This window comes from Camelus dromedarius, chromosome 4, assembly GCF_036321535.1.
Source record: "Camelus dromedarius isolate mCamDro1 chromosome 4, mCamDro1.pat, whole genome shotgun sequence".
Classification (NCBI taxonomy): Eukaryota; Metazoa; Chordata; class Mammalia; order Artiodactyla; family Camelidae; genus Camelus; species Camelus dromedarius.
The window spans coordinates 7,734,228-7,761,148 of record NC_087439.1 but is presented as its reverse complement, the minus strand read 5'-3'; the positions used below and the strand labels follow the sequence as shown (position 1 = coordinate 7,761,148).

General features: G+C 41.3%; 1 protein-coding gene across 1 annotated transcript in view; it reads left to right on the top strand.

Moving 5' to 3' along the window:
- The window catches only part of CNTNAP5 (contactin associated protein family member 5), a 741,033-nt gene that overhangs the window by 621,709 nt on the left and 92,403 nt on the right, over positions 1–26,921 (top strand). Inside the window, exons 18-19 of the mRNA XM_010979356.3 lie at positions 7,168–7,407; positions 16,762–16,986. Of these exons, the coding sequence (XP_010977658.3) occupies positions 7,168–7,407; positions 16,762–16,986 (465 nt within the window). The remainder of the gene's footprint in view (positions 1–7,167; positions 7,408–16,761; positions 16,987–26,921) is intronic.

The window sequence follows — 26,921 nt, the reverse complement described above, 5'->3', positions numbered from 1 at the left end:
GACTACAGCCATCACGTCCACAAAGGAAGCTGGGCCAGCAAAGAGCCCTGAAGCGGTGCCTACCCAAATGCATCTGAGTGTCACGGTGATGTTAATACATTGGCTGTGAGCTGCCATTGCTGTGGTCCTTCTAGTGAGTTTGAGGCTCCCTCGATATCTCAGAGTGTCCTGGGCTCACCCGTAAAATCACTCCAGGTCAGGTGAGACTATTAGGGAGCATCCTTAAAGTTTATAGTTCTAGGCTTTTATTTATCTGCTTGTTTCTTTGAATGAGTCTGTGGTTCAGCTCCTGGGACTCTCTCCCCTCAGGAGCGCCTCCCTGGAGAAAGTAACCAGAGTGATTCCCAGGGGCCTCAACATCCAAGAAATCCTGAAACTGCTGCCTACTGGGCACTGCCTGGCCTGGCAGCCGGCCTGGGAGAAGGGGGGAGCCCCTCCAGCTGAGTCTGGAACAAGCCTGGGGCTTTATGAGATGTCCTGTCCCGCTGCTCTTGGAAGGAGGGCGGTACCCACTGCGCTTTCGCAAGGGCCCTTGGTGACGGTCCTCCTTGGAGGCTGCTTCTGATAGCGAGAGCACCTGTGATTTTCCGTCTTCATTCACTGTGGCAGCGGAAGCACGGTGAGCTGTGACTTGGCTCTTGTCTCTGGGACGCAGGAGATGGTCCTTTCAGCCAAAATGGCTCCGGTTACCCTTCCAGACTCTGTGATGAGGATTGTGGTGGGCTTTCTGGCCCCATCATCTTGGTGTTTTCTTGGGGGGTCTCTCCAAATGAGGGGCAAGGCAGGCATTCAGAGGAAGCTTTGGCAGGACGGTTGGACCACTGAGTCAGCCGCCGTGAGCTGCGGTGGGGCTGGTTTCCCATCGCTCCACAATTCTGCTGGCAACAGAGACACACAATTCAAGTCTTCGCTTGTTTCCTCCTCGAGTCCCCCTAAATCGTACATAATGACCAAATGGGGGTTTCCATACAGCACACATACAGCACTCTGTCTGGGCAAAGTCTTGTGCCTTGCTACCATTCTGCTAAAAAGAAGGCAAATTTTATTTTGAGCCTGTGGTCTTAAAAAAAAAAAAAAAAGATGGCCATTCCATGCACAGTCCAACCCGCACAACGGGCACCAACATGCTGCTTCTGGGAAAGGGGTTTGCTAATATCCAAATACCACATAGACTAGTAAAGGGTTTTTTGAGATAGGCATAATTCTATAGCAAGGGGTTTCTTTTGAAACTTGAAATAATAAATAGTTTCTTAAATGACTCAAAAAAGGAGATCAACAGCATTATGTAGAACATACATAATAGATGAAAAGTTTTATTTTAAATTGTACAATCAATACACAAACACATTCAGTGATAATCCTAGTACTCTTCTGACAGACAACAGATATTAACACAATGTAACACTTGCCAGACATTATTCAAGGTGGTTACATGCGTTTAAATACCCTCAGGAAACATCATATGATATTATTGTTTGTGGATATATTTACATAAACAGTATACTTCTATGTATTATAATACAGCGTGCTTGCTGTTTTCTGTTTTTGTTTGCTTTTTTACTTAACATATGCCATGGGAAACACAGCATGTCAGTATAAATAGTGTATTATTTTAAATTGCTCTACGGTATTTTCCCTAATATTTTTCGTTTTTGTGTGTGTTGTTGTTTTGTTTGCTGTTATTTTTATGTCTTTATTGCGTCTGGAATTTGCTTCTGGTTTTGAGGTAGGATTGTAATTGTATTTGTTTTCCAAAACGTTTTATTCTCATCTCCATTTATTTCACGGTTCCCCCTTTACCTAGTTGCTTGGAACTCCAATATATATTATTAGGTATACAGTCTCTTTCTATAAGGAGTGTGTTTCTGAATTTCCTACTCTGCTTTATTTGCATAGCTCCCCCCCACTCCCCAGGTACCACGTGGACATCCCACGTACAGAGTATATTTTGATACATATTAAATAGGAGAAGCCCTCCGCCCGACACACACAGACCTGACTCCTTTTCTTAACAGTCAGTCATCTTCTTTATGGATTTTAGAATTATCTTTTTATGTTCTATGAAAATATTTTTTCTTGGGTTATCAACTGGAATTTTATTGCATTAAAGAGAATAACCATATGTTCTAAATTATGCAGAAACAAATTATCATTTCTTTATATACTCTTTATGAGCCAAGAAAAAATTTTATTATTTTATTTTTATAGTCATAGACCTGAAGTCAATTTCTAGGTGTTTTGCTGCTTTGATTGTTAAATGGGATTTTTTTCTTGCTATCATATGGTCTAGTTGGTTACTGTTGCTGTATAGGACCATTATTGATTTTCTATATTGGTATTTATATCCATCCACATTCTTATATTTTCATTTTAATTGTAATAATTTGCCATTATTATTTAGGGGGAGAATTGGAAGTATACAACCCTACTATATGTGCAAATAATGAAACATTAGTAATGACTGTGTTTAAAGCTAAATTAAGTAAATCTGGGTATAATCATCCTTCCAGCTCCAACTAGGATGTTTCTTTTAAAATATGGACTAAGGCCAATGATAATAACACTTTAATGGATCTTGATAAGTGTCGTTGAATTATTTTTCAAAAGCTTTTCACAGCGTTCAAGTCTTCCAAACAAACAAGGAAGTAATTTCAATCTGTTTTTTAACTGATTTTACATCGTCAGCGAACCCTTTTCCAGTTTTCTAAGGAGCTTGGCATTCTGTTGGGGTGCCGCAGTTTGTAGGGAGGGTTAAATAGAAAGGGCCCGTGAAGCCCAGCAGGTTGAAGGTGCTTCAGAACTAAGCTCTTAGTTCAAATTGACTAATGCAATCCTTATTTTACTTTGTAGGCAACCAATTAGTACAAACTGTATTATTGCACAGTGTGTGTTTATTGATTCATGAGTGAGCCATCACTGCATCTGGAAAAACTTAACCAGAGACCTGCCGTGTCCTTAAAGAAATTACATTTTAGAATGGAAGCCTCCACTGGGATTTCCTTCTGGTACCAACACTCTGCCAGTGGAAGGGGCAGGATAAACACAGAAGATAACTGATGGGTGGTGCGTCTGCTTTTGTTCATCATGTGTATGCTAGCCTTGCCCCCACTTTAGTATGAAATCTAGGTGATCATGCACCTGCACTTCAGCCAGCTCTTGACTTTATGCAAAGTGTTTCATATAGAAAACAGCAGCTCCAAGTTCAAGAAGAGAGAGAGATAACTACACTGCTTATTTTTGTGAAGTACAACCTCAACCTAGTACATTCAATATTGTTCCAGGAAAAAAAGGTCCTCCACACAGGAGTTGTGTTTGCACTTGTGAAATAAAGGCAATGGACACACACCCAAGAGAAATGGGGGCCTTGCACTTGTGTTCCAGGAGGGCAGTAGGCATTGAGATGTTTCTCCGGGAATGATGAGCATTTGTCGAGCTGACACATGGAGGTTTCCTAAGACAAGCTTAGAATGATGATGCTAGCGTTTTTAAGAGTTGATTCATACTCGGTCCCAGGAAGCATCACCATAATGAACACACTTGATACCAAGGGCCAACAGAAGAGATTCATACAAAATTGCTTCTAGCTAGGCTGGCGAACGGATTGTGCACATGATCAAGAAGATTGATACAGAAGCCAAGAGGATAAATGCATATGTGTATATTACTTGGTGGGAGAAACCGGGTGAGAAATGAGAAGAGGAATGTAGAAGAAGCAGTGAGCTGTGGAACTGACCCAAGGTGTCTCATCAAAATAGTTCATTTTAGGATTTTAGGGCTTTGAAGGTATTCAGGCTTTGAAGGTCAAGAGATTCCGGTCTGATTCCTGGCTCTGCCACAAAAAATCGGTTTGATTCTTGACTCTGGCCAAAGCAACCTCTCCAACACTAATAAGTTTCCTCAACTGTGTAATGTGAATAATACGAAGAGTATTTTCTTTCCTATTAAATATTGAATGAGTTCATTGTAAAGTTTCTAGCATACAGGTATATTTGATTTTTTTTTAAATTAGAGGTATTGTTCTGATTTTTAAACAGCTTGCAGATTAAGTAGCAGCCTCAAAAACATGACTTTCAGCTGCTTTAAGGATAATGCTACATTTTTGTCATTGTTATTCTTCCAAGTTTACAGTGAACTCCAGACAAGAGGCCAACAAGTAAAGAGAAAAATATATTAGAGCAGCAGTTGAAAAATCGAATACCTGCAAGGTCCAGGAAGGCAGGGTGAATGAATGAAGTGGTCCTGGTGGGAAATGCGGCCACGCAGAGAGGGCATGGCCTGTCTTAAAGGAACTGACCCCAGTGCTGCTGAGCTTGATCCTGCAGGAAAACAGGGTTCCTGTTAACAGAGCTTCTGATTTTTTTCAATGGAAGACTTATTAGAAGTTTTAAAACAGTTTATGTTTTAAAAACATTGGCAACTAATTAAATACAGGGTAGGTGGAAAATATGTGACTAAAGATTGCATGTATGTGAGTGCAGGTGTGAGGTTTGAGGGATGGGGTAGGGTGAGCCGTGGGGAGATGTGCATTGTGCAACATCCCACCTAAATGCAAAGTCCAAGGGGAGGTCCAAAGTCAAGAGAGACCATGGGGCGCTGGGGGGCCATTAATAGTTTTGAAAGCCCAATGCACCGACGTCAGGACAGAAGGCGCACAAGGAGGAGAACGAAGAGCTAAGTGGAGGCTTGATCCCTCCTGCTGTAACAGCTGCGCTAACAATTGCGCTTGATCTTCAGGACAACGACCAGTCTCTGAAAGGCAACAAACAGGAATAGCAGAATCCAGTTTTTGCATTTGGTTGATCTCTCTGATTGCAAAGTGGCCCACGGATGGAAGGAGTCAGGGTTGAGGCGGGGGAAGATCTGCTGGAAGGGGGTTCCATGGATTCAGGTGGGGATGAGAGGAGTTCAAGACGGCAGCCCTTGGTGTGGAAAGAAGCAGATGGATCCAGAGATAACGGGGAGACCATATCCACAGGACAGGCTTGGGGAGGAGGGCTGGGAGTGAGGGCGGGGAGGGGAGATTGTGGCCGCATCTCTGTACAGAATTCAAGTTTCACAGAACATTCACACTTCCACCAACACTCCATACGCAGTTGGTAACGTTGTCAGAAAACGGAGACCAGCAATGCCCTGATGGGATGAGTGTGGGTGGGAGGGGAGCATCTTTATAGAACTATTCTGTTCTTAGTCTACAGTATTACCTCTCTGTGAAGAAAAAGGGAGCCTGACTTCTAGTTTTTCTCCCTCTTCAAGAATAAACAGCAATCAGGTGAAAACTTAAATTTAGTTCATTGGGCAATTGAATTCATGTTTCCCGTGTTGTTGTGTTTTATCAGAATCTAAGAGTGAACTGATCCCCTTGTCTGGGGTCACTCTCACCATACTCTGCATGTCTCAAACCTCAAGGAGTGCATTTCTGCCGGAGAAACAGCCCAGCCACCTTCTTCTCCATTTATAACCGTGTTGACTAAGTCACACTCAAGAAAATGTGCAATAAATCTCGAATTCTCTGCTTAGAAGAGAAATGCCACGAACAAGATGCATAAAGAATTATTCAAATCCACCACAGGGGGTGACTGCAAAATAAGGGGAAATAAAACAAAGCATTTGACTACATAAATCCTCCTCTCTTTGTTCTATACAGTCTCTAGGAAAGAAATCATGAACCTCTCTCTGTGATCTGTGGTATTTATAATTGATTTATCTTGTGGTTAAAAGGAGATTTACTCACTAAAATTGAGACAGACAGGAGAAAGCAATTTGGGTTTGACCTTCTGGCCTGCTTGGGTATCACTTATCAGAACTGAAAATAGAGTGGAGTTTTATCACTACTCCAGAATAAGAGACTAGATTAATCCTTTAGGAACATCCTGTCTCAGTCTCTTAGACGCAGCCAGTGATGGCTGTACATATATTTATGCTTCTGATGGCCTGGTGTGATTCAAGGAAGTCAGAGTTCTCCCTTCTTCCAACACTATTTTTAATGATTATCTTGTCCGCCCGTCCAGGCAGACAAATGCCAGAATTTTTTTAGGTTACATATTCATTTATTTAATGTACAGCTTTGTTTCTTGTTTAAGGTGATGCTCCAGGTCAGAATAACACATTTGGAATTCACATCTGTAGCCACCCTGATGGAAATATACTTTTATCTGGTCTTTTACTAGATCAAGATTTAATGAAATTGCAGCACAAGGGACTACAACTGACTGGCTCAGAAAGGAGAAGTGATACACACAGTAACAAATGGCACATGAGCCCCGCCCTTTCTGTTTCCCGACACACCTCCCCTGGTCCATGAGGACACTTTGTAGACTTTGAAGACCTGAGAGTGTCTTCCATTTATCCACTTGTATGGACTTGAGCCCAAAACATCACATTTGTGTCTTTTTAAGGGCAAGCTGGCCCTGTGTTTTCTCTAGGATCTCCCAGAATTCTCGACACCAGAAAATATCTGTGGATGGGATTTAGCTTAATTATTGGCTGCTGTCTCTCAGTACACATGGTTTTAATATCCTCTGATGCAGGCTGCTAGAATCCTAGATTTCCAGTGATGACTAAACACTCTGTCCCTGAATCTCCTCTGCTCTTGAAAAATTTGCACTGATCATTATGAATTCCTCTAAAACCTTCAAAATGTACCCTCAGCAGAAAGTTGGGTGGCCATTCTATTCTATATTCCAAATGGAGAGTTTTATTTTCCAGCTAATAATTTGAGGGTATTAACCAGGATTTTTTTATATATATATAAAAAATGCATATATATGCATGCATATATATACATACACACACACACAACCTAGTGGTTCTAGTCATCTTGAGGGCTCAAGGGAAAGGACAGTGAGGAACAATGATTAAGGATGTACCACAATCCACCCCCCAATCCTTTTCCCCTTTGGTAGCCATAGTTTCAGACATAGAAACTTCATCTTTTTTTTTTTTTTTTTTTTTGGTGGAGGGTTGCATTTTCCATCCCAGAAATACATGCCTTTTCCCCAGGTTCTTTGAATTCCGAATTCTCCCTGGAAACTTTAGCGAAAAAGTTCAACACCACGTGCCAACAGAACAATGGTTAACTCTTACTACTGCTGATATGAAACCACAAATTCTGAACTCTGTACCTTATATTTATACATGTATTTTTTCCTTTTATTTTTCACGGCTTAGGGGGGACATCATCAAGACAGAAAGGCTTCCTAGGGTGCATACGCTCTCTCCACTTGAACGGGCAGAAACTGGACCTGGAGGAGAGGGCGAAGGCCGCGCCCGGAGCCCGGCCGGGCTGCCCAGGCCACTGCAGCAGTTACGGCGGCGTCTGCCACAACGGGGGCAAGTGCGTGGAGAAGCGCAGTGGCTACTTCTGTGACTGCACCCGCTCACCGTACGAAGGGCCCTTTTGTAAAAAAGGTACCGTTGGCGCTTCTGCTTTTCCCATGTGTTGCCTTGCAACGCCCACAGGCTGTGGTCAAGCCATAGGGTTGACCACACCCTTACACAGTCCTCAGTCATTTACTCTTCCTCAATTTCCCTCTCTTTAGAGACTGTATAGTCTTCAACATCATTCCATGTCCTGATCATCATTATGTGTGGATACTGGCTGTACCGTTAAACTGGATGGAAGTGCAGGGAAACACTGTATGTGGCCCAGAGCCCGCTGAGCATGGGGAGAGGTGGACTGTGATTTCTGTTGCACTAACTTTTTCAGTTCCAATTTTTCAGTCCTTGGATGTGCTCAAAGAATCATAGAATCTAGCCCTGGAAAACCCTTAGAGGCCTTTAAGCCATTGTAAATCATTTTTACAGTAGGGAGAGCGTGAGTAAGTCAGTAAAATCAATATCATGTATTTAGTAAAATCTCCCTACTCTGCAGGTGACACGAGTGGGGGTTGAGGCTTTAAAAGTCTTACCCAACGATTCACATTTAGTCCATCAGGAGGCTAAGTATGGAGCCCAGAAGTCAAAATTCCTGCCCCTGTGCCTTTCCACATCACCTCCTAAACTTATGAATTCATTGCATTGACAAAAGCTAACCAAGAAAAAATATATACCTTGGAAAAGGAATGATGGTTTTGGTGTAAATTCTCTACAGAAAGTCAAGGTAACTCTACAAACTATAAAAACTTGTTATTTTGTATAAATACTTCACATTTTTCAAACAGAAGGACGGAAGATCCGGTCTATCCATCTTCACAGATTTTTTTTTTTTAAGTTTAGTTTATTGACGGGAAAAAAAAAGTTTTATTGAGCAAATAATGTAAACAATATTTCAAGAGCATCATTTAACCTATTAAAATGAAACACTATTTACATATGAACAATGATGAAAATTATAAATACTTATTTCCAGTTCATTAAAACACATTTTTTCAAACACCCTTAACAAACCATGTTCTATTTAGTTCCAATTATCATTGGAAATTAGGGGGAAAGCACCCAGTGTTCTCTTTGAAGGACTCTGTAGTTTAAGCTCTTCATTCATTTACACTGAGCTTCTCCCCAGTTAGTCTGAATTACTTGCTTATTATTACTGGGAAGTATCATGCTCCTGGGAGAAAATTTATGGTAGAAATTTTGGAGCCAAGGGAGTGTTGGGTCTGGATGTAGCTTGAGATAAATGGGTCTCATCCCAGCAGGCTCTTTACATGAGCAAAGACAGACAAAGTGCTCCTGGCTTTTCCCACTGATGGAAGTCTCTGAATAACTTCCCCTAAAATTTTGAATACCATCCTTAGACAGGCTGCGTTCGAGGCCCCTGCAGAACAAACACGATCAAGCCCAGTCACCAAAGTATACAGGCATCATTTGACAAGATCTATACCCAAGTGTCCGCTTGTGAAAAAATAAAATAAAATAAAATTGAATTAAATTAAATTAAATTAAAGGAAAGGAAAACTGCATTTCTTCAGGGTCATTGTCCAAACATATCCTAGATCACCTTGTTCCAAATTCAGCCGAGTTTTCCATTGGCTCCTTTCTCAGAAACAACTGGCATTAATTGTCGTTTGTCCATGCCACACATCTTTTGACTGCATTTGTTGAAATATCTGCAGGGCTGTCCCCCCACTTTTTATTTTGATCTCTAAGAGAAATAGACAAATATGTGCTTAGCCTTTTCAGCTGGCTTCATATTTCACTGCTTCCAAACTTTGCCCCTTATCTAATAAATCTAAGGAAACAAGTTCGTTTGTATTAGCAGGAAAGTAGGTAAGATGAACCTTTTAACTGCGTTATTTAGCCATGCAAATTGCCTCTGGGAAATGTGGCTTGGCACCAAGATGGGAGCCATTAGCTACAAGATGGTCCTGGACCAGGGTGCTCCCTCCTGGCTAGTGCTCTGGGCCAACACTCTATAGCATGTGTGTTTTAGGGTATGCAAACACTGAAGCTATCTGGGGTGGAGTTAGGGACATTTGTCTGTTATCAATGCCTGGGTTAGAACCACAGTCTACTGACCCGCTTTCTGTTTCTGACTGTGATAGAACAGAATGATAACATGTATTAGTTAGTAATTATTGACTACAACATTTGTTCCCCAACTTAGAAGGAAAGAAGTAATATTTGCATTTAACACATGAGAATATTGAAGGCTACATTGATTTAGTGACTTGCTAATAAATGTCAGAGCTGGAGGTCCATCCAGCATCTTCGGGTTCCTTTTTCCCTTTTTTGACCCTAATTTCATTCTGTATAGGAATATGGTCATAGGATTCCAATATATAGTTTTGTTGTTGTTGTTTGTGTGTGTATTTTTCTCCTTTTCTAATTATGGAGATGTAATTTACATACTGAAATTCACCCTTTTAAAATGCACAATTCAAGGGTTTTTACCATATTTACAAAGTTGCAGGACCATCACCACTATATAAGAGAACGTTTTCATCATTCCCCAAAATAAATCTCACATCCATTAGAGCTGCTCCCCATTCAACTTTCCCCCCACTCTACTCCCTGGAAACCATTCATCCAACTTTCTGTTGCTAGGAATTGCCTATTCTGGATATTTTTTAAAAAAAAAGAATCATGCAGTCAGTAGCCTTTTTGTGTCTGGTTTCTTAGCATAATGTTTTCAACATTCCTTTAACAAAATGATTTTAGTTTAAAGCTCAATAACATCCCATTGTCTGTGTATACCACATTTCATTTATCCATTCATCAGTTGATGGACATTGGGATGTTTCCCCTTTCTTTGGCTACTATGAATAATGCTGCTATTAACATTCATGTACATTTTTGTATGGATTTATGTTTTCTGTTCCTTTGGGTATAAACCTAGAGGTGGAATTGCTGAGTCACATAGTAATCACATGTACATTTAACATTTTGAGGAACTGCCAAACTCTATTCAAAGTAACTGTTCCATTTTACATTCTCACCAACTATGTATGAGAATTTCAGTTTCTCTACATCCTCACCAACACTTGTCACTGTCTTTTCTGTAAGAGATGTTCTGCTGTGACTGTGCAAAATGGCACCTCAATTGTATCAAAATTGTAATTTTTGACTTGCATTTTCTTAAATGACTAATAATGTGGAACATTGTTTCATGTACTTGTTGGCCAAGTGTGTATCTTCTTTGGTGAAATGTCTTTTCAAATTTTTAGACTATTTCTAAACTGGGTTATTTTTCTTCATATTGTTCAGTTGTGGGAATTTTTTTTTATATTCTGAATATCACTCATAATAGATCTAAGATTTGCAAAAAACTTCTCCCCTTTTCACTTGCTTGACAGTGTCTTTGGAAGCACGAAAGTTTCAAATTTTGATGAAGTCACATTTATCTATTTTTTCTTTTGTGTTTGTACTTTTGGTATTATATCTAGGAAGTTATTGTCTAACCCAAAGTCCTGAAGATGTATGCCTGTGTTTTTTTCTAAGTGCTGTATAGTTTTAGCTCTTATATTTAGTCTTTGATACATTTTGAGTTAACTTTTGTATATGGTGTGAGGTAGGAGCCCTACTGTGTTCTTTTGTTTGCGGCTTTCCAGTTGTTCCAACATCATTTTTTGATTTGTGTTTGTCTTTAACCCGCCTTCATCCCATGACTACCTGAGGATTCTGGAAATGACTGTCATTTAATTTTTTTGAATTAAAAATATAACCTATAATGAAAAAAATATGAAAAGGAATATATATATATATATATATATATATATATATATATATATATATATATATAACATATGTATATATGTATATCTGAAACGTAAGCTATACACCAGAAATTAACACAACATTGCAAATCAACTATATTTCAATTTAAAAATTAAAAAAAAATAATTTAACAAGTTAGAGAATACATTTGACATTCTATTTGGAGATTCATTTGGAAATCTAGGAAAATAAAAGTCAGTTGAATCATTCAAAGACAATGAATAAAAAGAAAATATGATTTTCTTCTAGCTCTTTCCTTTGCATTTATTGTAGCTGAGATAATTCTATCCATTCCATGTGATATCCTGAATTTTCTTTATTTTGTTTCATAGGCATTCCCATATAATTTATCAGTTTTTACTGATGCATTTACAAATTTACATGTCATTGGTTTTGATTGCAAAATATTCCATCTGGTAGAATTGCCTCTGTGTATTTAACCCACCCTATCACTGGAGCATTTCAGCTTAGCAATAGATCTCCAACACCAGATCTGCTTATTGTCAGACGCTGGCTCATCTACAGTCTACACTATGTGACACTGGTTGTGTCATTCAACATCTTGATCCCTTAGTTTTCTTGTCTACAGAATTTGGAAAGTTCATGAAATTCTTTATGAAAGACTGTGATGAAAATTTAAGGAGCATGTCATAAAGCCATTGAGAGAATGCCAGACATCTAAAGTCCCACTAAATAATTACTTTTATGAATGCTTTGGAATTTTAATTCCTCAAAATTTTGCACTTAAATCATGCTGTGATAAAAAATATATATTGATTATTTCCTTAATAATGGAGTTTCAGTGAAAAAAAATAGTATGTATATTCAGGTAATTTAGCAATTGCCAAAACCTGTTGAAAAAAATCTTAAATAAATACTTTCCTGCCAACTTATATTATTTTTTTAACTTTTTATTACAGAAACATTCAATTATACTCTGTAGTAGAGAGAAGAGTTTCAGAACTGGCATGTACCCATTATTTAACTTCCACATTTCTTTTTTAATTGAAGTACAGTCAGTTACAGTGTGTCAGTCTCTGGTGCATAGCACAATGTCTCAGTCATGCATACACATACATACATTTGTTTTCAAAATTTTTTTCCATTAAAGGACATTGAACATAGTTCCCTGTGCTATACAAAAGAAAATTTTTTTTTAAAAATCTGTGTTTATACATAGTGACTTACATTTGTAAATCTTTGACTCCCAAATTTATCCCCTCTCATCTCCTTCTCTTGGTAACCATAGATTGTTTACTAAGTCTGCAAGTCTGTTTCTGTTTTGTGTATCAGTTTGTAGTGCCTTTTTTTAGTTTCCACATTTGGGTGGTATCATATGGCATTTGTCTTTCTCTTTCTGGCTTACTTAGAATAATGTTCTCTAGGTCCATTTATGTTGCTGCAAATGGCATTATTTTATTTTTATGGCTGAGTAGTAGTCCACTGTATAAATATACCACAACTTCTTTATCCAGTCATCTATCGATGGACATTTAGGTTGTTTCCATGTCTTGGATATTATATATAGTGCTTCTATGAGCATTGGGGTGCATGTGTCTTTTTGCGTTAGAGTTCCCTCTGGATATATACACAGAAGTGGAATTGCTGGATCATATGCCAAGTCTATCTTTAGTTTTTTGAGGAATCTCCATACTCTCTTCCTTAATCACTGTACCAAACTACATTCCCATCAGCAGTGTAGGAGGGTTCCCTTTTCTCCACAGCCTCTCCAGCATTTATCATTTATCATTTATACTCTTTTCCATAATCACTGTACCAAACTACATTCCCATCAGCAGTGTAGGAGGGTTCCCTTTTCTCCACAGCCTCTCCAGCATTTATAATGATACCTCATTATAGTTTTGATTTGCATTTCTCTGACAATTAGTGATACTGAGCATTTTTTTCATATGCCTTTTGGCCATTTGTATTTCTTCCTTGGAGAACTGCTTGTTTAGGTCCTCTGCCCATTTCTGGATTGTGTTGTTTGTCTTTTTGTTACTAAGTTGTATGAGCTGTTTATATATTCTGGAAATTAAGCCTCTGTCAGTCACACCATTTGGAAATATTTTCTCCCATTCCTTAGGTGGTGGTGGTTGGTTTTTTTTGTTTTCTTTTTTTATTTATTTTTTTCTTTTTTTTTTTTTGCTTATGGTTTCCTTTGCTGTGCAAAAGCTTTGAGTTTAATTAGGTCCCTTTTGTTTATTTTTGCTCTTATTTCCATTGCGTGGGTAGACTGTCGTAGGAGAACATTGCTAAAATTTATGTCAGAGAATGTTTTGCTTATATTTTCTTCTAGGAGATTTATCATGTCTTATATTTAAGTCTTTAAGCCATTCTGAGTTTATTCGGGTATATGGAGTGAGGGAGTCTTTTAGCTTCATTGATTTACATGCTGCTGTCCAGTTTTCCCAACATCGCTTGCTGAAGAGACTGTCTTTTCTCCATTGTATGTTCTTGCTTCCTTTGTCAAAGATTAATTGACCATGGGTCTGCAGATATCTTCCACAGTTATTAACTCATGATCAGTTTTATTTTGTCTATATGCTAACATCCATTTCTCTTCTTTTTTATGTTGAAGCAAATTCCAGGTACCGCATCACTTCATCTATAAATATTGCAATAGGTTTTGTTAAAAAATGAGGACCCATAAAAACATATACCCACAGGACTATTATAAGAAAGTTTTAAGAATAGTTTTTTTAATATGATGAAATATCCCTTCAGCATTCGGATTTCCAAGTGTTTCATTTATTTTCAGTTTGTATGAAGTTTTTTCTAAATCAACTACAGCCTGACTGATTTCTGTGTAACTGGTAGCCCATTCATTACCCAGGCCTGATCTTTATACTTATTCTAATTCTAAATCTAATTCATTTACTGTTATAAAGACCAGCTGCTGTTGATCGCATCCCTACTGTGTGCTGTTCCTTTATAAACGTTCTTCCAATCCTTACAGCCACGGCAAGACTGAATTCATCCCTGTGTGCACTTGAATAACCCGAGGTGGAATGGGATCTTGTGAGAGATGTTGCTGATGTTGGTTATTGCGGCCTTGGCATGGCCTGAAGGTCATTGACAATCACTTTCAAGTGAAGATTTTTCTTCTATTTACCCCAGCGATTTTGGATGTTCAGATAAATCAATCACAGAACATAAACAGGATCAGAGAGTCTAAACTCTTAGATTATAAAAGAAAAGAAACAGAGTATAATCAAATCCAGGTTTTTGGCTGAATTTAGTTTAAAGTTGAAATTCACAATATCAAAACGATAAAAAATACTTCAAACTGGGGCTAGGGGAGGAGGGGACACAGAAACTTAGTAGGACGTTTGTAGTTTAGAATATGCTTTTCATTTTAATTTCCCGTCCTGAGTATAAAGAAAAAAATGTAATATGAATGCCTGTATTTAATATGCTATTCATTACAAAATGCTCTGAATTATCCTTACATTTGAACACATACACCAACATCAAATAAAAGCCATTATTCTGTTAACCAGGAGATAAGAGCACAAAATGCTGGCCAAATGTCCCCGAGGTAATTCACATTAAGAAAAGTACTTTAATCAAACTGATGATTAACTGGGCTCCTGTCACAAGTTTCTGCTGCAGATTTTGCAATCAGGAGTACCGAGGTTGTAACCTGCATGAGAGATGCAAAACACTTTCCCTGAACCTTCAGTAAAAATGAGCCAGTATTCCCAATCTGCTAAGCCGTCTGCTAAAATATGCAACTTTAATTTCTTTGGCACTGTTACAGGTTGTTACAGTTTTCACCAAGGTAGAACAAATTTGCAATAGAATTAGAGAGCAAAAACCAGTTTGGATTATGTTCTAGGTGCCACCAACTTAATCAGAGAATTTCATGGGGAATTGGGGATATTCTACAGACCATTCAGGAGAAGGATAAATTAATCATGCCCATATAGATTCATGTTTATTGTACTCTTTTTATGACAGAGGTTTACTGCCACATTTCAGCTGTGTTATACCAAGGAAACTTTGCCCCCGGCCCTGGTACCGTGTAGAGATAAAATCGGGAGTGAACTTAAGAACAGCCTTGATTGAAAGAAGAAAATATCTCAGCCTTTGAATACATGCACAATCATTAAACAGCTATATTACATGGAGGAAACTGGGATGGGTTTAGGTTAAATTCTCTTTGAATCTGGAGAGTCTATGGGTTTAATCAGTGTTGGCTAACTCTCTTAAGCTCTTTGACACATCCATCTAATTTATCCACATAGACATCCTGTTGAGGGAGTTGTGTTGCCTCCCATTGGCCAGACAAGAAAACAGTCCATAGAGCTGACTACCTTACCTGGGACCACACAGCTAGCATGAAATCGAGTGAGTCTGAAGATCAGTGTTGAAGCCAAATCCTTGCTGGTCCCACGCAACAAAAATGGTAGCATTTGGAGTGAGGACATCAGACAGGGAGGATGGCGTGACTTGCCTGTTCCTGCTAATTGAATGTCATTGGCCTCTAGAAGCTTCCTTTCTCCACAGTGGTGGCAGAGTTCTACCCAACATGTTGGGCTATAGAAGTTGTTTCCCAGGGGAGAACCTACTTACCCAAGTCTTTGCTCTTTTTTTGGAACTCAACACCAATTCCTAGGAGCTGGTGGGCACCTGCCTGCAGGATCTTTTCTGGAGGGCTGCTGAAATCCCTGGTATCTGTGCAGGCTGTATTTATGGAAGGTGATGGTCGAGGTCTTAGAGTGAAGTAGTCTCTGTGAGTTGTAATTTGGTGGAACATTGGGCATGGTTCTGAAAATCAGATTTTGGAAAGAAGATGGACAAAATGTGAAGATAAGAATGATCATAAACAACACGTTTATACTGTACAGCACAGGGAATCATATTCAATATCCTGTAGTAACTTACAGTGAAAAAGAATATGAAAACGAATATATGTATGTGACTGAACTGTTGTGCTGTACACCAGAAATTGACAAAACATGGTAAACTGACCATACTTCAATTAAAAATATTAAAATAAAAAAGACTGAACAAGTGGTTTAAACCAAATTCATCCTGTTTCCCCAGCCTTCCTCTCCTCTGTTTCCATGGGTCCCTGCACTTTATCTGACACCACAGAGAATGACTGCCTTCTGTCCCAGTGTCTTACTCCCAGTAGCTAAGAGCCCACTTAACATCTTCCAGACACACAAGAAAAACATCAGCCAGAATGGTTAGGATTTCTGTTCTGAAAGTAAGGTAATCCTGGTGAAATTTCTCTCTACTCTACTGGAGGCCGGGACATTTCATCTTTGCTTCTTGAGAAACCAGCCTGGCACATGATGGTTTTTCTGCAAATCTATGTTAAGCTGGACTGACATTTCACAGCACAAATCTGAGTTCTCTCTTTTAGCTGTGCAACTTTGTTCAAGGTGCTCGAACTTGGCAAGCCTCATGTTTCTCATTTGTAAATAGAAGTGATGATTTCTGCCACTTCAAAGTGATGGTGGGAAGCATATTCTAGAACTCTTGCAAAAACCCTCACACGGTAACTGGTTCATAGGACACCATCAACACGCTAGCATTGCTGTTCTGAAAACGCGACTAAATGTTTTCATATGTCTTTTCCTCTCTTCTATTTTGCAGAGGTTTCTGCTGTTTTTGAGGCTGGCACTTCAGTGACTTACAGGTTTCAAGAACCCTACCCGGTGACCAAGAACGTAAGCTTCTCATCCTCCGCAATTTACGCGGACGCTGCTCCATCCAAAGAAAATATCGCATTTAGCTTTGTGACAGCCCGGGCCCCCAGCCTCCTGCTCTTCATCAATTCGTCTTCTCAGGACTTCCTGGCTGTCCTGCTCTGTAAGAATGGTGAGTCCTGAGGGCACGAAGCCTGATGAGTGTCATTCTGGGCTGGAGAGACAGGAGATGCCCTCCAAATTCTGCGTAATTGCAACCTCAGTGTGGTCCCATCTGGGCAGCTTATTTCCAGATCTCCAGCCAAGCCTTTGACTGTACTTTGCCTTTATGATTTAAAGTTGGTATTCAGGACCCGTGTTGACGCATTCCTGAACTCTCGAATGTATTGACTTTAATTTGCCTCAACGGTGTAGCAGTAATTCTTTATTATTTATTCTGTGCTGGGATCCATTAAGTGGAAGGAGAATATCGTAGGCGTAGCTGAGTTGCCGAAGGACACTCGTCACATATATCCTTTCTGGAGGGTTGTCAAAACACCTAGCATCTGTGCAGGCTGTATTAATGGAAGGGGATGGCTGAGGTCTTGCAGAGAAGTAGTCTCTGTGAGTCTTAACCTAGTGGAACATGGGGCTCGGTTGTGAGAATCAGATTTTGGAAAGAAGGTGGACAAAATGAAATATGTAAAGGTTAGAATAATCAAGGGACAGAACCCAATTCGTAGAAGGGATGTTGAAGGGCATAGGTTTTGATGGCTGTTGGAGACTCTAGAAATTTCCCCTGCTCTGCTTTTTCTTGGGTTTATTCTTCTTTGTGCCATCTTGCTTTTCAACTATTTACGACATGGAAAATTGAGAATGATGTGTGAGCCCCAAGCAAGGATCCAAACTGGTGGACCTGTGGGTTGAATCGGCCCTGATTTACAATAATAATAATAGCTAACTCCATGTCACAGGACTCCTTCCCTCTAAAAGCAACATGAACTTTACAAAACAGAAACAGACTCTCAGACATGGAAAACAAACTTATGGTTACCAGGAGGGGAAGGGAGTGGGAAGGGATAAATTGGGAGTTCAGGATTTGTAGATACTAACTACTATATGTAAAATGAATAAACAAAAAGGTCTTACTGTACAGCACAGAGAACTATATTCAATACCTTGGAATAGCCTATAATGAAAAAGAATATGAAAAGAAACATGTATATGTTTATATATATCAGTATCTATATATACATGTGTGTATAACTCAATCTCTGTGTTGTACACCAGAAATTAACACAACATTGTAAATCGACTATACATCCAACAAAAAAATTAAATAAAATAAAAAATAAAAGCAACATGGAAGGGAAGGGGAAAAAAAGGATCTAGAGAGATTAGGATTATGAATGGTCATTCCAAGACTGTCTGGTCTTGAAAGACTATAAGAGAAAAGGAAAACATTATGGGTTATTAGTTAGATCTCTTATTTATTAGCAGACCTTTGTCTGATTAGAACCAGTATATCAACATGTCAGTTCTTAAACCTGGCGCCTGTAATGTCTCTGAAAGGTCAGTAAGGATGGCTGAGGACACTGAGGCATGGACTCACTGATTCACATAGGCCAGCCAGCTAATTCATGACACAGCTGGGAGCAGAAGCCAGGTATCTTGGTAATCAGCCCAGCGATCTTTCCTCTAAAGGAGGTCATCCTGCTCTCATGTGCTTGGACTGTGTTAAGATGGTTACAGAGCACTGAGAGGCACGATTTCCCCCAAAGCATCTTTTGGGTGTGGTTCTGCAGACATACTGGCACCTGTAGGTTCGTGTTCATGGATACAGACAGTGCATCATAAAAATATATCAGATTACATGTATATTACTTCATATACTTTGTTATATTATAACATATGTATTTTAAACTCTACCCTGGACACCATTCTAATTAATGTACAGAGCTGTGTCATTAGTGGTGTTAATATAATCAGTATCTTACAGTTGCAGAAACCAAGACATACAGGCATTAAACATCTTGTTTACAATCCCACAGCCAGTAAGAGAAGTTTGGGAATTCAATCCGCCCTTCCTAAGTCTAGTAGGTATGTTTAACCACAAGAGATAAACTAAGAGTGTTATTTATTTTTCAAAAGATTGCATATTTTTTATATATTTTTATTGAAGTACAGTCAGTTTACAATGTTGTGTCAATTTCTGGTGTCCAGCACAATGCTTCAGTCACATAGGAACATACATACATTTGCTTTCATATTCTTTTTCACCATAAGTTACTGCTAGATATTGAATACAGTTCCCTGTGCTGTACAGTATAAATTGCTGTTTGTCTATTTTATATATAGTAGTTAGTATCTGCAAATCTCCAACTCCCAACTTATCCCTTCCCACCCGCTTCCGCACTGGTAACCACAAGTTTATTTTCTATGTCTGTGAGTCTGTTTCTGTTTGTAAATAAGTTTGTTTGTCTTTTGTTGTTCTTATCTTAGATTCCACATATAAGTGATAGCATGTGGTATTTTTCTTTCCTTTTCTGGCTTACTTCACTTAGAATGACATTCTCCAGTTAAATAACTTTCCTTTCCTTATTTTGGGAAGGCCTTCTTGAATTTTGCCTTATCCTCTATTTTCTTATACTTTAAAGTCTCAGTTCATTGAAAGCTCTACCTGACCCCATAGGCATTTACATGTTTTGAATCCTGACTAGGAGCAAGAAGCAAGGAGATATGTGTGGCTTACAAATTTGTTTAAGCTTAGATCTCAGGGGTAGTGTAGAAGTACCAGCCTTTCAGCTCCGTCTAAGATACAAGAAATGGGCTCCAAGGCGCTGGTAGTAACAGAGTGCCCCCCACTCCCCTCACTCAGTTCAGAGACTGACTGTTCCCGCCCACCTCGCCCCGCCCCAGTTGCTCTAGGGAACACTTGTTGTAGGAGTGATAGAGGAAAAATGTGGGGCGAGAGGATGGTCACGTCCCAGGTCTCAGTCAAGTCCCTGGGATGTGCCCTCCCACATGAGGGTCCTTGGCTTTGCACAGGAAATAATTCAAGAGTGAGTGACAGTTGAGTTAAAGTAGACTTATTCAGAGAGATACACACTCTGTAGATAGAATGCAGGCCATCTTAGTCAGAAATGAGAAAGGCCATGAGGTGCGGGGGGTTGTCAGTTTTTATGAACTCGGCAACTTCATATGCTAACAAGTGGGAGGACTGTTCCAACTACTTTGGGGAAGGGGCTGGGATTCCCAAGGACTGGGCCATCACCCACTTTTTGACCTTTTTATGGGTAGTCTTGAAACTGTCCTGGCACCTGTAGGAGCGCCATGTAGCTGCTATTGAATTCCAGTGAGTGTATATTGAAGCTCACAGTCCACTGGGAGTCGAATCATCCGCCATCTTGGTGCTAATGGCTGTGTCATTCCTTTAATGGCTATGCCCTGCCCCCTTCCCTCCTGGCTCATAGTGGTGCTGGCTGGCTCAGTGATTTAGGATCCTGGGGCTTTTCCTGACATCTCTTTCTACCACAGAAACATGGCTAAGATGTGCGCTCAGTCATTCCTCCTTTCCTTAATGCCGGAGTGATGACTAGTCTTGCTGCACATTATCAGGAACTGCGGAGACCAACAAAGACACACGGGACGCAGGATACAGTGCTGTCTTAACACAGTAAGGAAAAAGAGACTCAAAAGCCACCTTACAGTTTTTGGAAGATGATTTAGATACACCAGCTGCCCAGATTTCTCAAGCAATCTCGCTGGAAGTTAGATTTTGCCTAACATTAAGGATGCATCTGCTAAGAATTAAGGAATTATAGCAGTAGCATAAATACCTTGTATGACACTGAATTCCTTGTCATGAGAGGGGTCTTTGAATAATAGTTAAATGATGACTTGTTGGAGAAACTATAGTGAGAATTCCAGCAGCGGTTGGCAGAGAAAAATCATCTTTGAGTTTCTTGCCAAATCTTATTTTTTGTGAGTCTCCATTTCCTTCCTGTGTAGTCTTACATTCATATTTCTTTCCGCAAGGGCTCCATTTGCAGACTTGGAAATGCTTCTATGAGGGATTAAGAATTGGTCTCCTTACAACTTGTTGCAGAAGTTTCACAGTATTAGGCCACCTGCCTACCTGCCAGTGACGAATATGGGGGGCACTGCATTGTAACAAGCTAGAAATATTTTGAATACAACTAACTTTGGTACGTTTTAGTGGAAAACGTACCTCTAAAAACATTCATGGAAGTGAAGAGTATTTACAGATTGAAAAAAAAAAAAAAGATCAGGAGAACAAAGGCAGTAAAAGGTTAACTTGGGAAAGTCTCTGGAAGCGGTTTTAGGATGAGATTGATGCCCATCTCTCCGAGGTGGACTAAGAGTTTTCTGTTGGTACAAGTTTTTGACCTTACTTTGATTTAAGACACTTTTGGGAGTCTGGTGGAAATTATGAGGACAGGGTCACTCTTAAAAGGAGTCTATTTTGTTCTTCCCAAGAGGAAGAAAATGCCTATGGCCCCATTATACAAGATGGCTCCAATTTCAGTTCTCAGGGTGAAGAAGCCAGGGCGTGGGGGCAAGTGGATGAACTGTGTAAATCTTGAGCAGAATTCTTGGCAAATGTCTTTAATAAGGATGTCCAGGCCAGAGAAGCAAGAGCAGTGTGATTCAAAGCCATGCGGATGGGTCCCTCCCTGGCTGGGTTGGATGCAACAGCCTTGGAATTCTTCTTCATCCTTTATCATTGTTCTCGACTTTTCTCCAACTAGAGACATTCAGGGTGAGGGGCTGCTGTCTTTGCAAATGAAAGCAGGTTCTTCCTAAAGGAAAACAATGGTTTTAATTTCTCAGATAGAAAAAGAGTGGCAGAAAGGAAGGCATTTTGGGGTCAGAGAGTCAGAAGACGTGAGACAGAAAAATGGGGCCAGAGGATGAATGGTTATGTCCCAAGTCTTGGTTGAATCCCTGGGATGTGCCCCGCCGAGTGAGGGTCCTTGGCTTCACTCAGGAAGGAATTCAAGCCATAGAAGAGTGAAGATAGATTTATTCAGAGAGATGCACACTCCATAGACAGAGTGAGTGCAGGCCATCTCAGAAGGCCAGGGAGGCTACGAGGCGTTGGGATGTTTAGTTTTTAAGGGCTGGGTAGCTTCATGTGCTAACAAGTGGGAGGATTATTCCAGCTGCTTTGGGGAAGGGGGTGGGATTTCCAGGAACTGGGCCATTACCCACTTTTTGACCTTTTACGTTCAGCCTCAGAACTGTCCTGGCACCTGTGGGAGGACCATTTAGCACCTATTATATTTCAGTGAGCGTATACTGAAGCTCAGGGTCTACTGGGAGTTGAATCTTCCGCCATCTTGGTGATAGTTTCTGTGTCATTCTTTCAATGGTTGTGCCCTGCCCCCTTCCATCCTCTCTCAAAAGGAAACTTCTCAGAGGCATGGCAGTTGGGGGACAATGGGCATTTGAAGAAGGAAAAGGGTCTAGGGAAGGAGATGTTCTAAAGACACACTTAACTTTCTCAGCATCTTATTGAGTGATGGCTCTGCCTTCTGTATGGTACCAGGGAGATCGCCTTCAAGCTCATCTGTAACCAATATTCACAGAGCATCTACTGTGTAGCAGGCACTATTTCATGGACCAGAGAGACAGAGATAGACAGGCTCCTATCCTGCCTTTAAGATCAGTCTGGGAACAGAGATCCAAAACAAATAAGGACCACAATGTGTCAGAGATGCTTGCCTAGAGGTCTGTTCTAGCTGCAGTGAACAGTTCTTCCTGGAAAGTCTTCAGAAAAGTCTTCATGGAGATAGTGACCCTTGAGTTGGTCCATGAAAGATAAATCAGTGTTCTCTATGCAGATACTATATTTTTTAATAAAATAAGTTGTTCCTTTGATTGGTCCTCATTTTCCCTTTTTTATTCCCATTGTTGAGATGTATATATTTTATTCCAATCAATTCCCTTTTCTACTCTCTCATCATCTGTCCTTCTTGGCTTCTTGATGGTAGAAATTTTAAAAAATTGAATTTAGAATATGTGATAATTCTAAGACCATCGATCTGTGATGAAATCACTTGTGTACGAAATCCAAGCAGAGTTCCCAGGTCACCTCCCCTTGGTGGCTGCTCAGGTGCCCTCCAGCACCAAATGGCATGTCTGACTTTGCTTCAGCGTTTTCTTTTTATCAGTCTTTTCTCAATATATACATTCATGAGATGCACTGTCTGCCTGTGTGATTGCACACACCTTGGAAGGAATAATGATGAACCCAGACACTTCACATTTGGAACAGACTGGCTCCAGGGAGATGGGGATAAAGAGGAAGCCAGAGAGGGAGTGTCTTCAAAGTGCAATCCTCAACAGTGTCTAGCTTGGGCTAGGGTGACCCTAGAACCTCCCTGCCTTGGCTGATTCTCCCAGGAGAGCTTCAAAGCTCCCTGCTGTCCCCACCACCCACCTTCTGACCCTGGCAGGTGCTGGGGTTCCTCAGAGCAACAGGAATGTTGATAAATAGCCCAAGAGAAGCATGCCACAGAAGGCTTGTCTTCTTGGCCCTAATCAGCCCTGATCACCTCCATCTCTGGGCTTGTGTCAAGCATCACTTGGCTGCTTTGAATTTAAAGTCCCCAAGTCTTTTGATATCTCCCAGACTGTGTTTTAATCAGTTCACTTCTTACACTTCTGAGCTTTCCAGCCCTCTCTGGCTTGGGGACACCAGGTGTCTCCTCCAGCCCACAACAACGTGGCTGTGACACACTGTGACCTTGAGAGATCTCTTCTCCCTCTGGAGGAGGGACAGTGACATGGGCAGGAGCAGATGGCATCTCCAGTTCCACGTAGTCGGTCCACGTGCCGAGGGGTGGGTCTGAGAGGAGAGATGGAGCCATGATGGGTACGCCTGAGTTCAGGGCATCGTTCTCGACTCTTTGCTGTAGTGGGTCTGTTCATTCGTGGGGTGCTCACTGGTCCTTGAAGGTTACTGTGGACTGAATCATGACCCCCTAAAATTCATAGGTTAACCCCCTGATTCAAGTGTGCTGGATTTAGAGTAAGAAGGTAACGAGGTTAAATGAGATCATAAGGGAGCCCTGATCTGATAGGGCTAGTGTCCTTGCAGACACCACTGCTGTCTCTCTCTCTCTCTCTCTCTGTCTCTCTCATCTCTGTTACGTGGAAACATGGTGAGCAGGTGGTCAACTTCAAGCCAGGAGAAGAGCCCTCACCAGATACTGAACTGGCCAGCACCTTGGCTCTGCTGGCCTCCAGAACTGTGAGAAAATAAAACTCCGTTGTTCAGGTCACTCAGTCAACAGCATTATGAAATCGCAGCTCAGTCAGGCTAAGAGTGAGCTCAGATGAGATCGTGCAAGTGGACGTGCCCCGTAGGCTGTAAAGCACAAAACACATTGTGTTGCCTTATTGATGATAATAAACTAGTATGAATGATCTGCACGCTTGGGTTATCACGAATATAAAACGCCAGGTTCGGGATAACTGGGATTAAACGTGAATACACAGCCGACATGCCAGTCACCCCTTTCCTAGAGGCAGGGCACCAATGAGCAGGGCGTTCGCCTGAGGACGGCAGAAGATGAGACACAGGGTGTCCGCCTGGCACTGCAGCTGCGGTCACTAGGCGTGGACAGCAGCTTGTGATATAGAAAAATGTGAAATGGAAAAAAATAACTTAAAGAATAGCTTTCCCTAATACCCTCTGAACCAGACCTTTGGGAAACTTGTCTGATGTTTCTAAAGGAAAGACAGAGAGAGAGTGAATGCAAGGATAGGGCTGATGGAGAGTTGGGGAGATCTGCTCGCCACAAGGCCAGGCCCAGCAGGACACAGCTGCGGAGACAGTTAAGCACTTGGCAAACTCTTTCTCCAACCCCAACCTCTGGCTGTGGAGCGAGTGAGGCGGCATCGAGGAAACCAAAATAGGGAAAGAATGGCTCCCGAATCACCATTGGTAGTTTCCAGGTGAAGAGCAGACATCAAAGACTGCCATGGAAATAAGGCTAATGACAAAAGAAACAGATTTCAATGAACTCTACAAGCATCTATTTGATACCTACTGCCTTCCTTGGCCAGGGCTGCCATAACAAAATGTCACAAACTGGACGCCTAGATCTACGGAAGTGTGTTTTCTCACAGTTCTGGGGACGGAAAGTCTGAGATCCAGGTGCCAGCAGGGGCGGAGTCTCGGGGGAGCTCCCCTCCTTGGGTTGCAGGTGCACTTTCTCCCTGTGGCTTTTCCTCAGTGGGTGTTTGAAGAGGGAGGTGGGGAGTTAGAGAGGGAGAGAGAGCTCTCCAGTGTCTCTTCTGAAAAAAAAATAAAATCTTCCTGTTAGATCAATGCTCCACCCATATAACTTCATGTGATTATAAGTACTTCTTTAGAGGCTCTGTCTCCAAATATAGCCACACGGGGGGTTAGGGCTTCAGCACAGGAATTTGAGGGGGATGAAGCACTCAGTCCCTGATACCTGTCATGAGCTAGATCTTATCCTGTGTGCTCAGAATCATGACTAGGGTGTAGCTGGCTTCAGAAAGTTTCCTGAGGTCAGCTTCCATGTATAAGTGATCTTTGTAATGTTGGCATCTTGCAGAGTACCCTACACATAGTTGGCTTTGGTGTTCTTGGACTGAATGATGTATTTTGAATCCAGTAGGAGAAGATACAGACCCAGCAAGCGTGGGAACACCTCACACACTCCATGAAGAGTCTTTACAGGATGACAGCAGGGCCAAATTGGGGAGAGAGAGCAGCTCCTCCCAGTGGATCACCAAAGATACCTTAGTGAAGATTGTCATGAGTATACATTCTATTCATTGAGTATTAATGTCCTCAAAAATGTTTTCCCTGAGATTCTATTCTGTCACCTGTAATACACAGGGAGAGGCAGTGCCATCTGGGCAGCGGGGCTCTGTGGAGCTGGCTTACTTCGGTTGTATTTTCTGAAGGCTTTTGGGTCGTCTCAGCTTGGACTTTCCCAGTTTAGACAACTCTTCAGAAATTTCCCAGGAACTGAGCGACCCTGTGCCATCTCGTCAAGGCCAGTTGCTGACAACCGCAGAGTGAGAAGCAGGAGAATTTTGCTCTGTTCTTGGGCTTCGTTGTTTGTGAGACGAGGGATGGCGTGTGCTGCCAACCTGGGCTCCGTCATGTGTGAATCGGGGATAATTGCAGGGGTCAAGGGTCTCGCTGTGCTGGTGTTGAGGATAATGAGATCCCGTGTGCAGAGGGGCTGAGGGAGCTCAGACGAAAGATGTGGGATAAATACAAAGAAGGGTTATCGCCAAACGGGCCAAGGAGCTGGCAGGTAACTGAGCCACCTTGATGTTCCTGTTTCAAGCTTGTGGAGAGAACAGGGGGCGGCATATTTACCTTACGGATTAGAATTCTAATTAGAGGCTTCAGGATGAAGGAAGTAGCTGAAGTCTGTGTGAAAAAAGCTTTTCTCAGAAAAAAAAAAAAAAAAGAAGACATCTCTCTTCTCCTTTGCCCACTTGACCTGTAGACACTCACGTCTTGGGATGCGGGACAAACTCAGCAGGAAGCCCACACTCAGGGCTCGTTCAGTTCTCTTCTGCGCAGCAAGTGGGCCCTGGATTGTCATCGTTTCTCTTCATTTAAAGATATTGATAATGAGCTTCCACTATAATGAGAAGCTTGACCTCTTGATGCTTAGAAGTGAAGGCTCTGGAAACAGGATGCCGTATTCTTGTGCAGTCGTGAGGACAAGGAGGACCCGGTCTCCGCCTTGCAGTGCCGTGGAAGTTTCTGCCCTTGACCTCCCAGCCGGAAAACAGCTGACAGCAGCCAGCACTTTCAAAGTGCCCCTTGTGTGCCGAGCTGCGCTTCCAGCACCTGCTTACACCCGTTCGCGCAGTTCTGACACAATGGCTGTGGAGTTGGGTGCGCCCACTTTTCCCCATTTTACAGATGAGGGTACTGAGGCACAGAAAGGTTAGTGACTTGTTCAAGAAGACACAGCTGAGGCGGTGAGGCTGAACAGCCCCGCTCATCTCACTTGTCATGCTGTGAACTCTTCTGCTCGCTGCTCTGAACCCTCCTTCTACTGTGTGAACAGCTCTGTGGAACCTGTCGGCTTCTCTGGT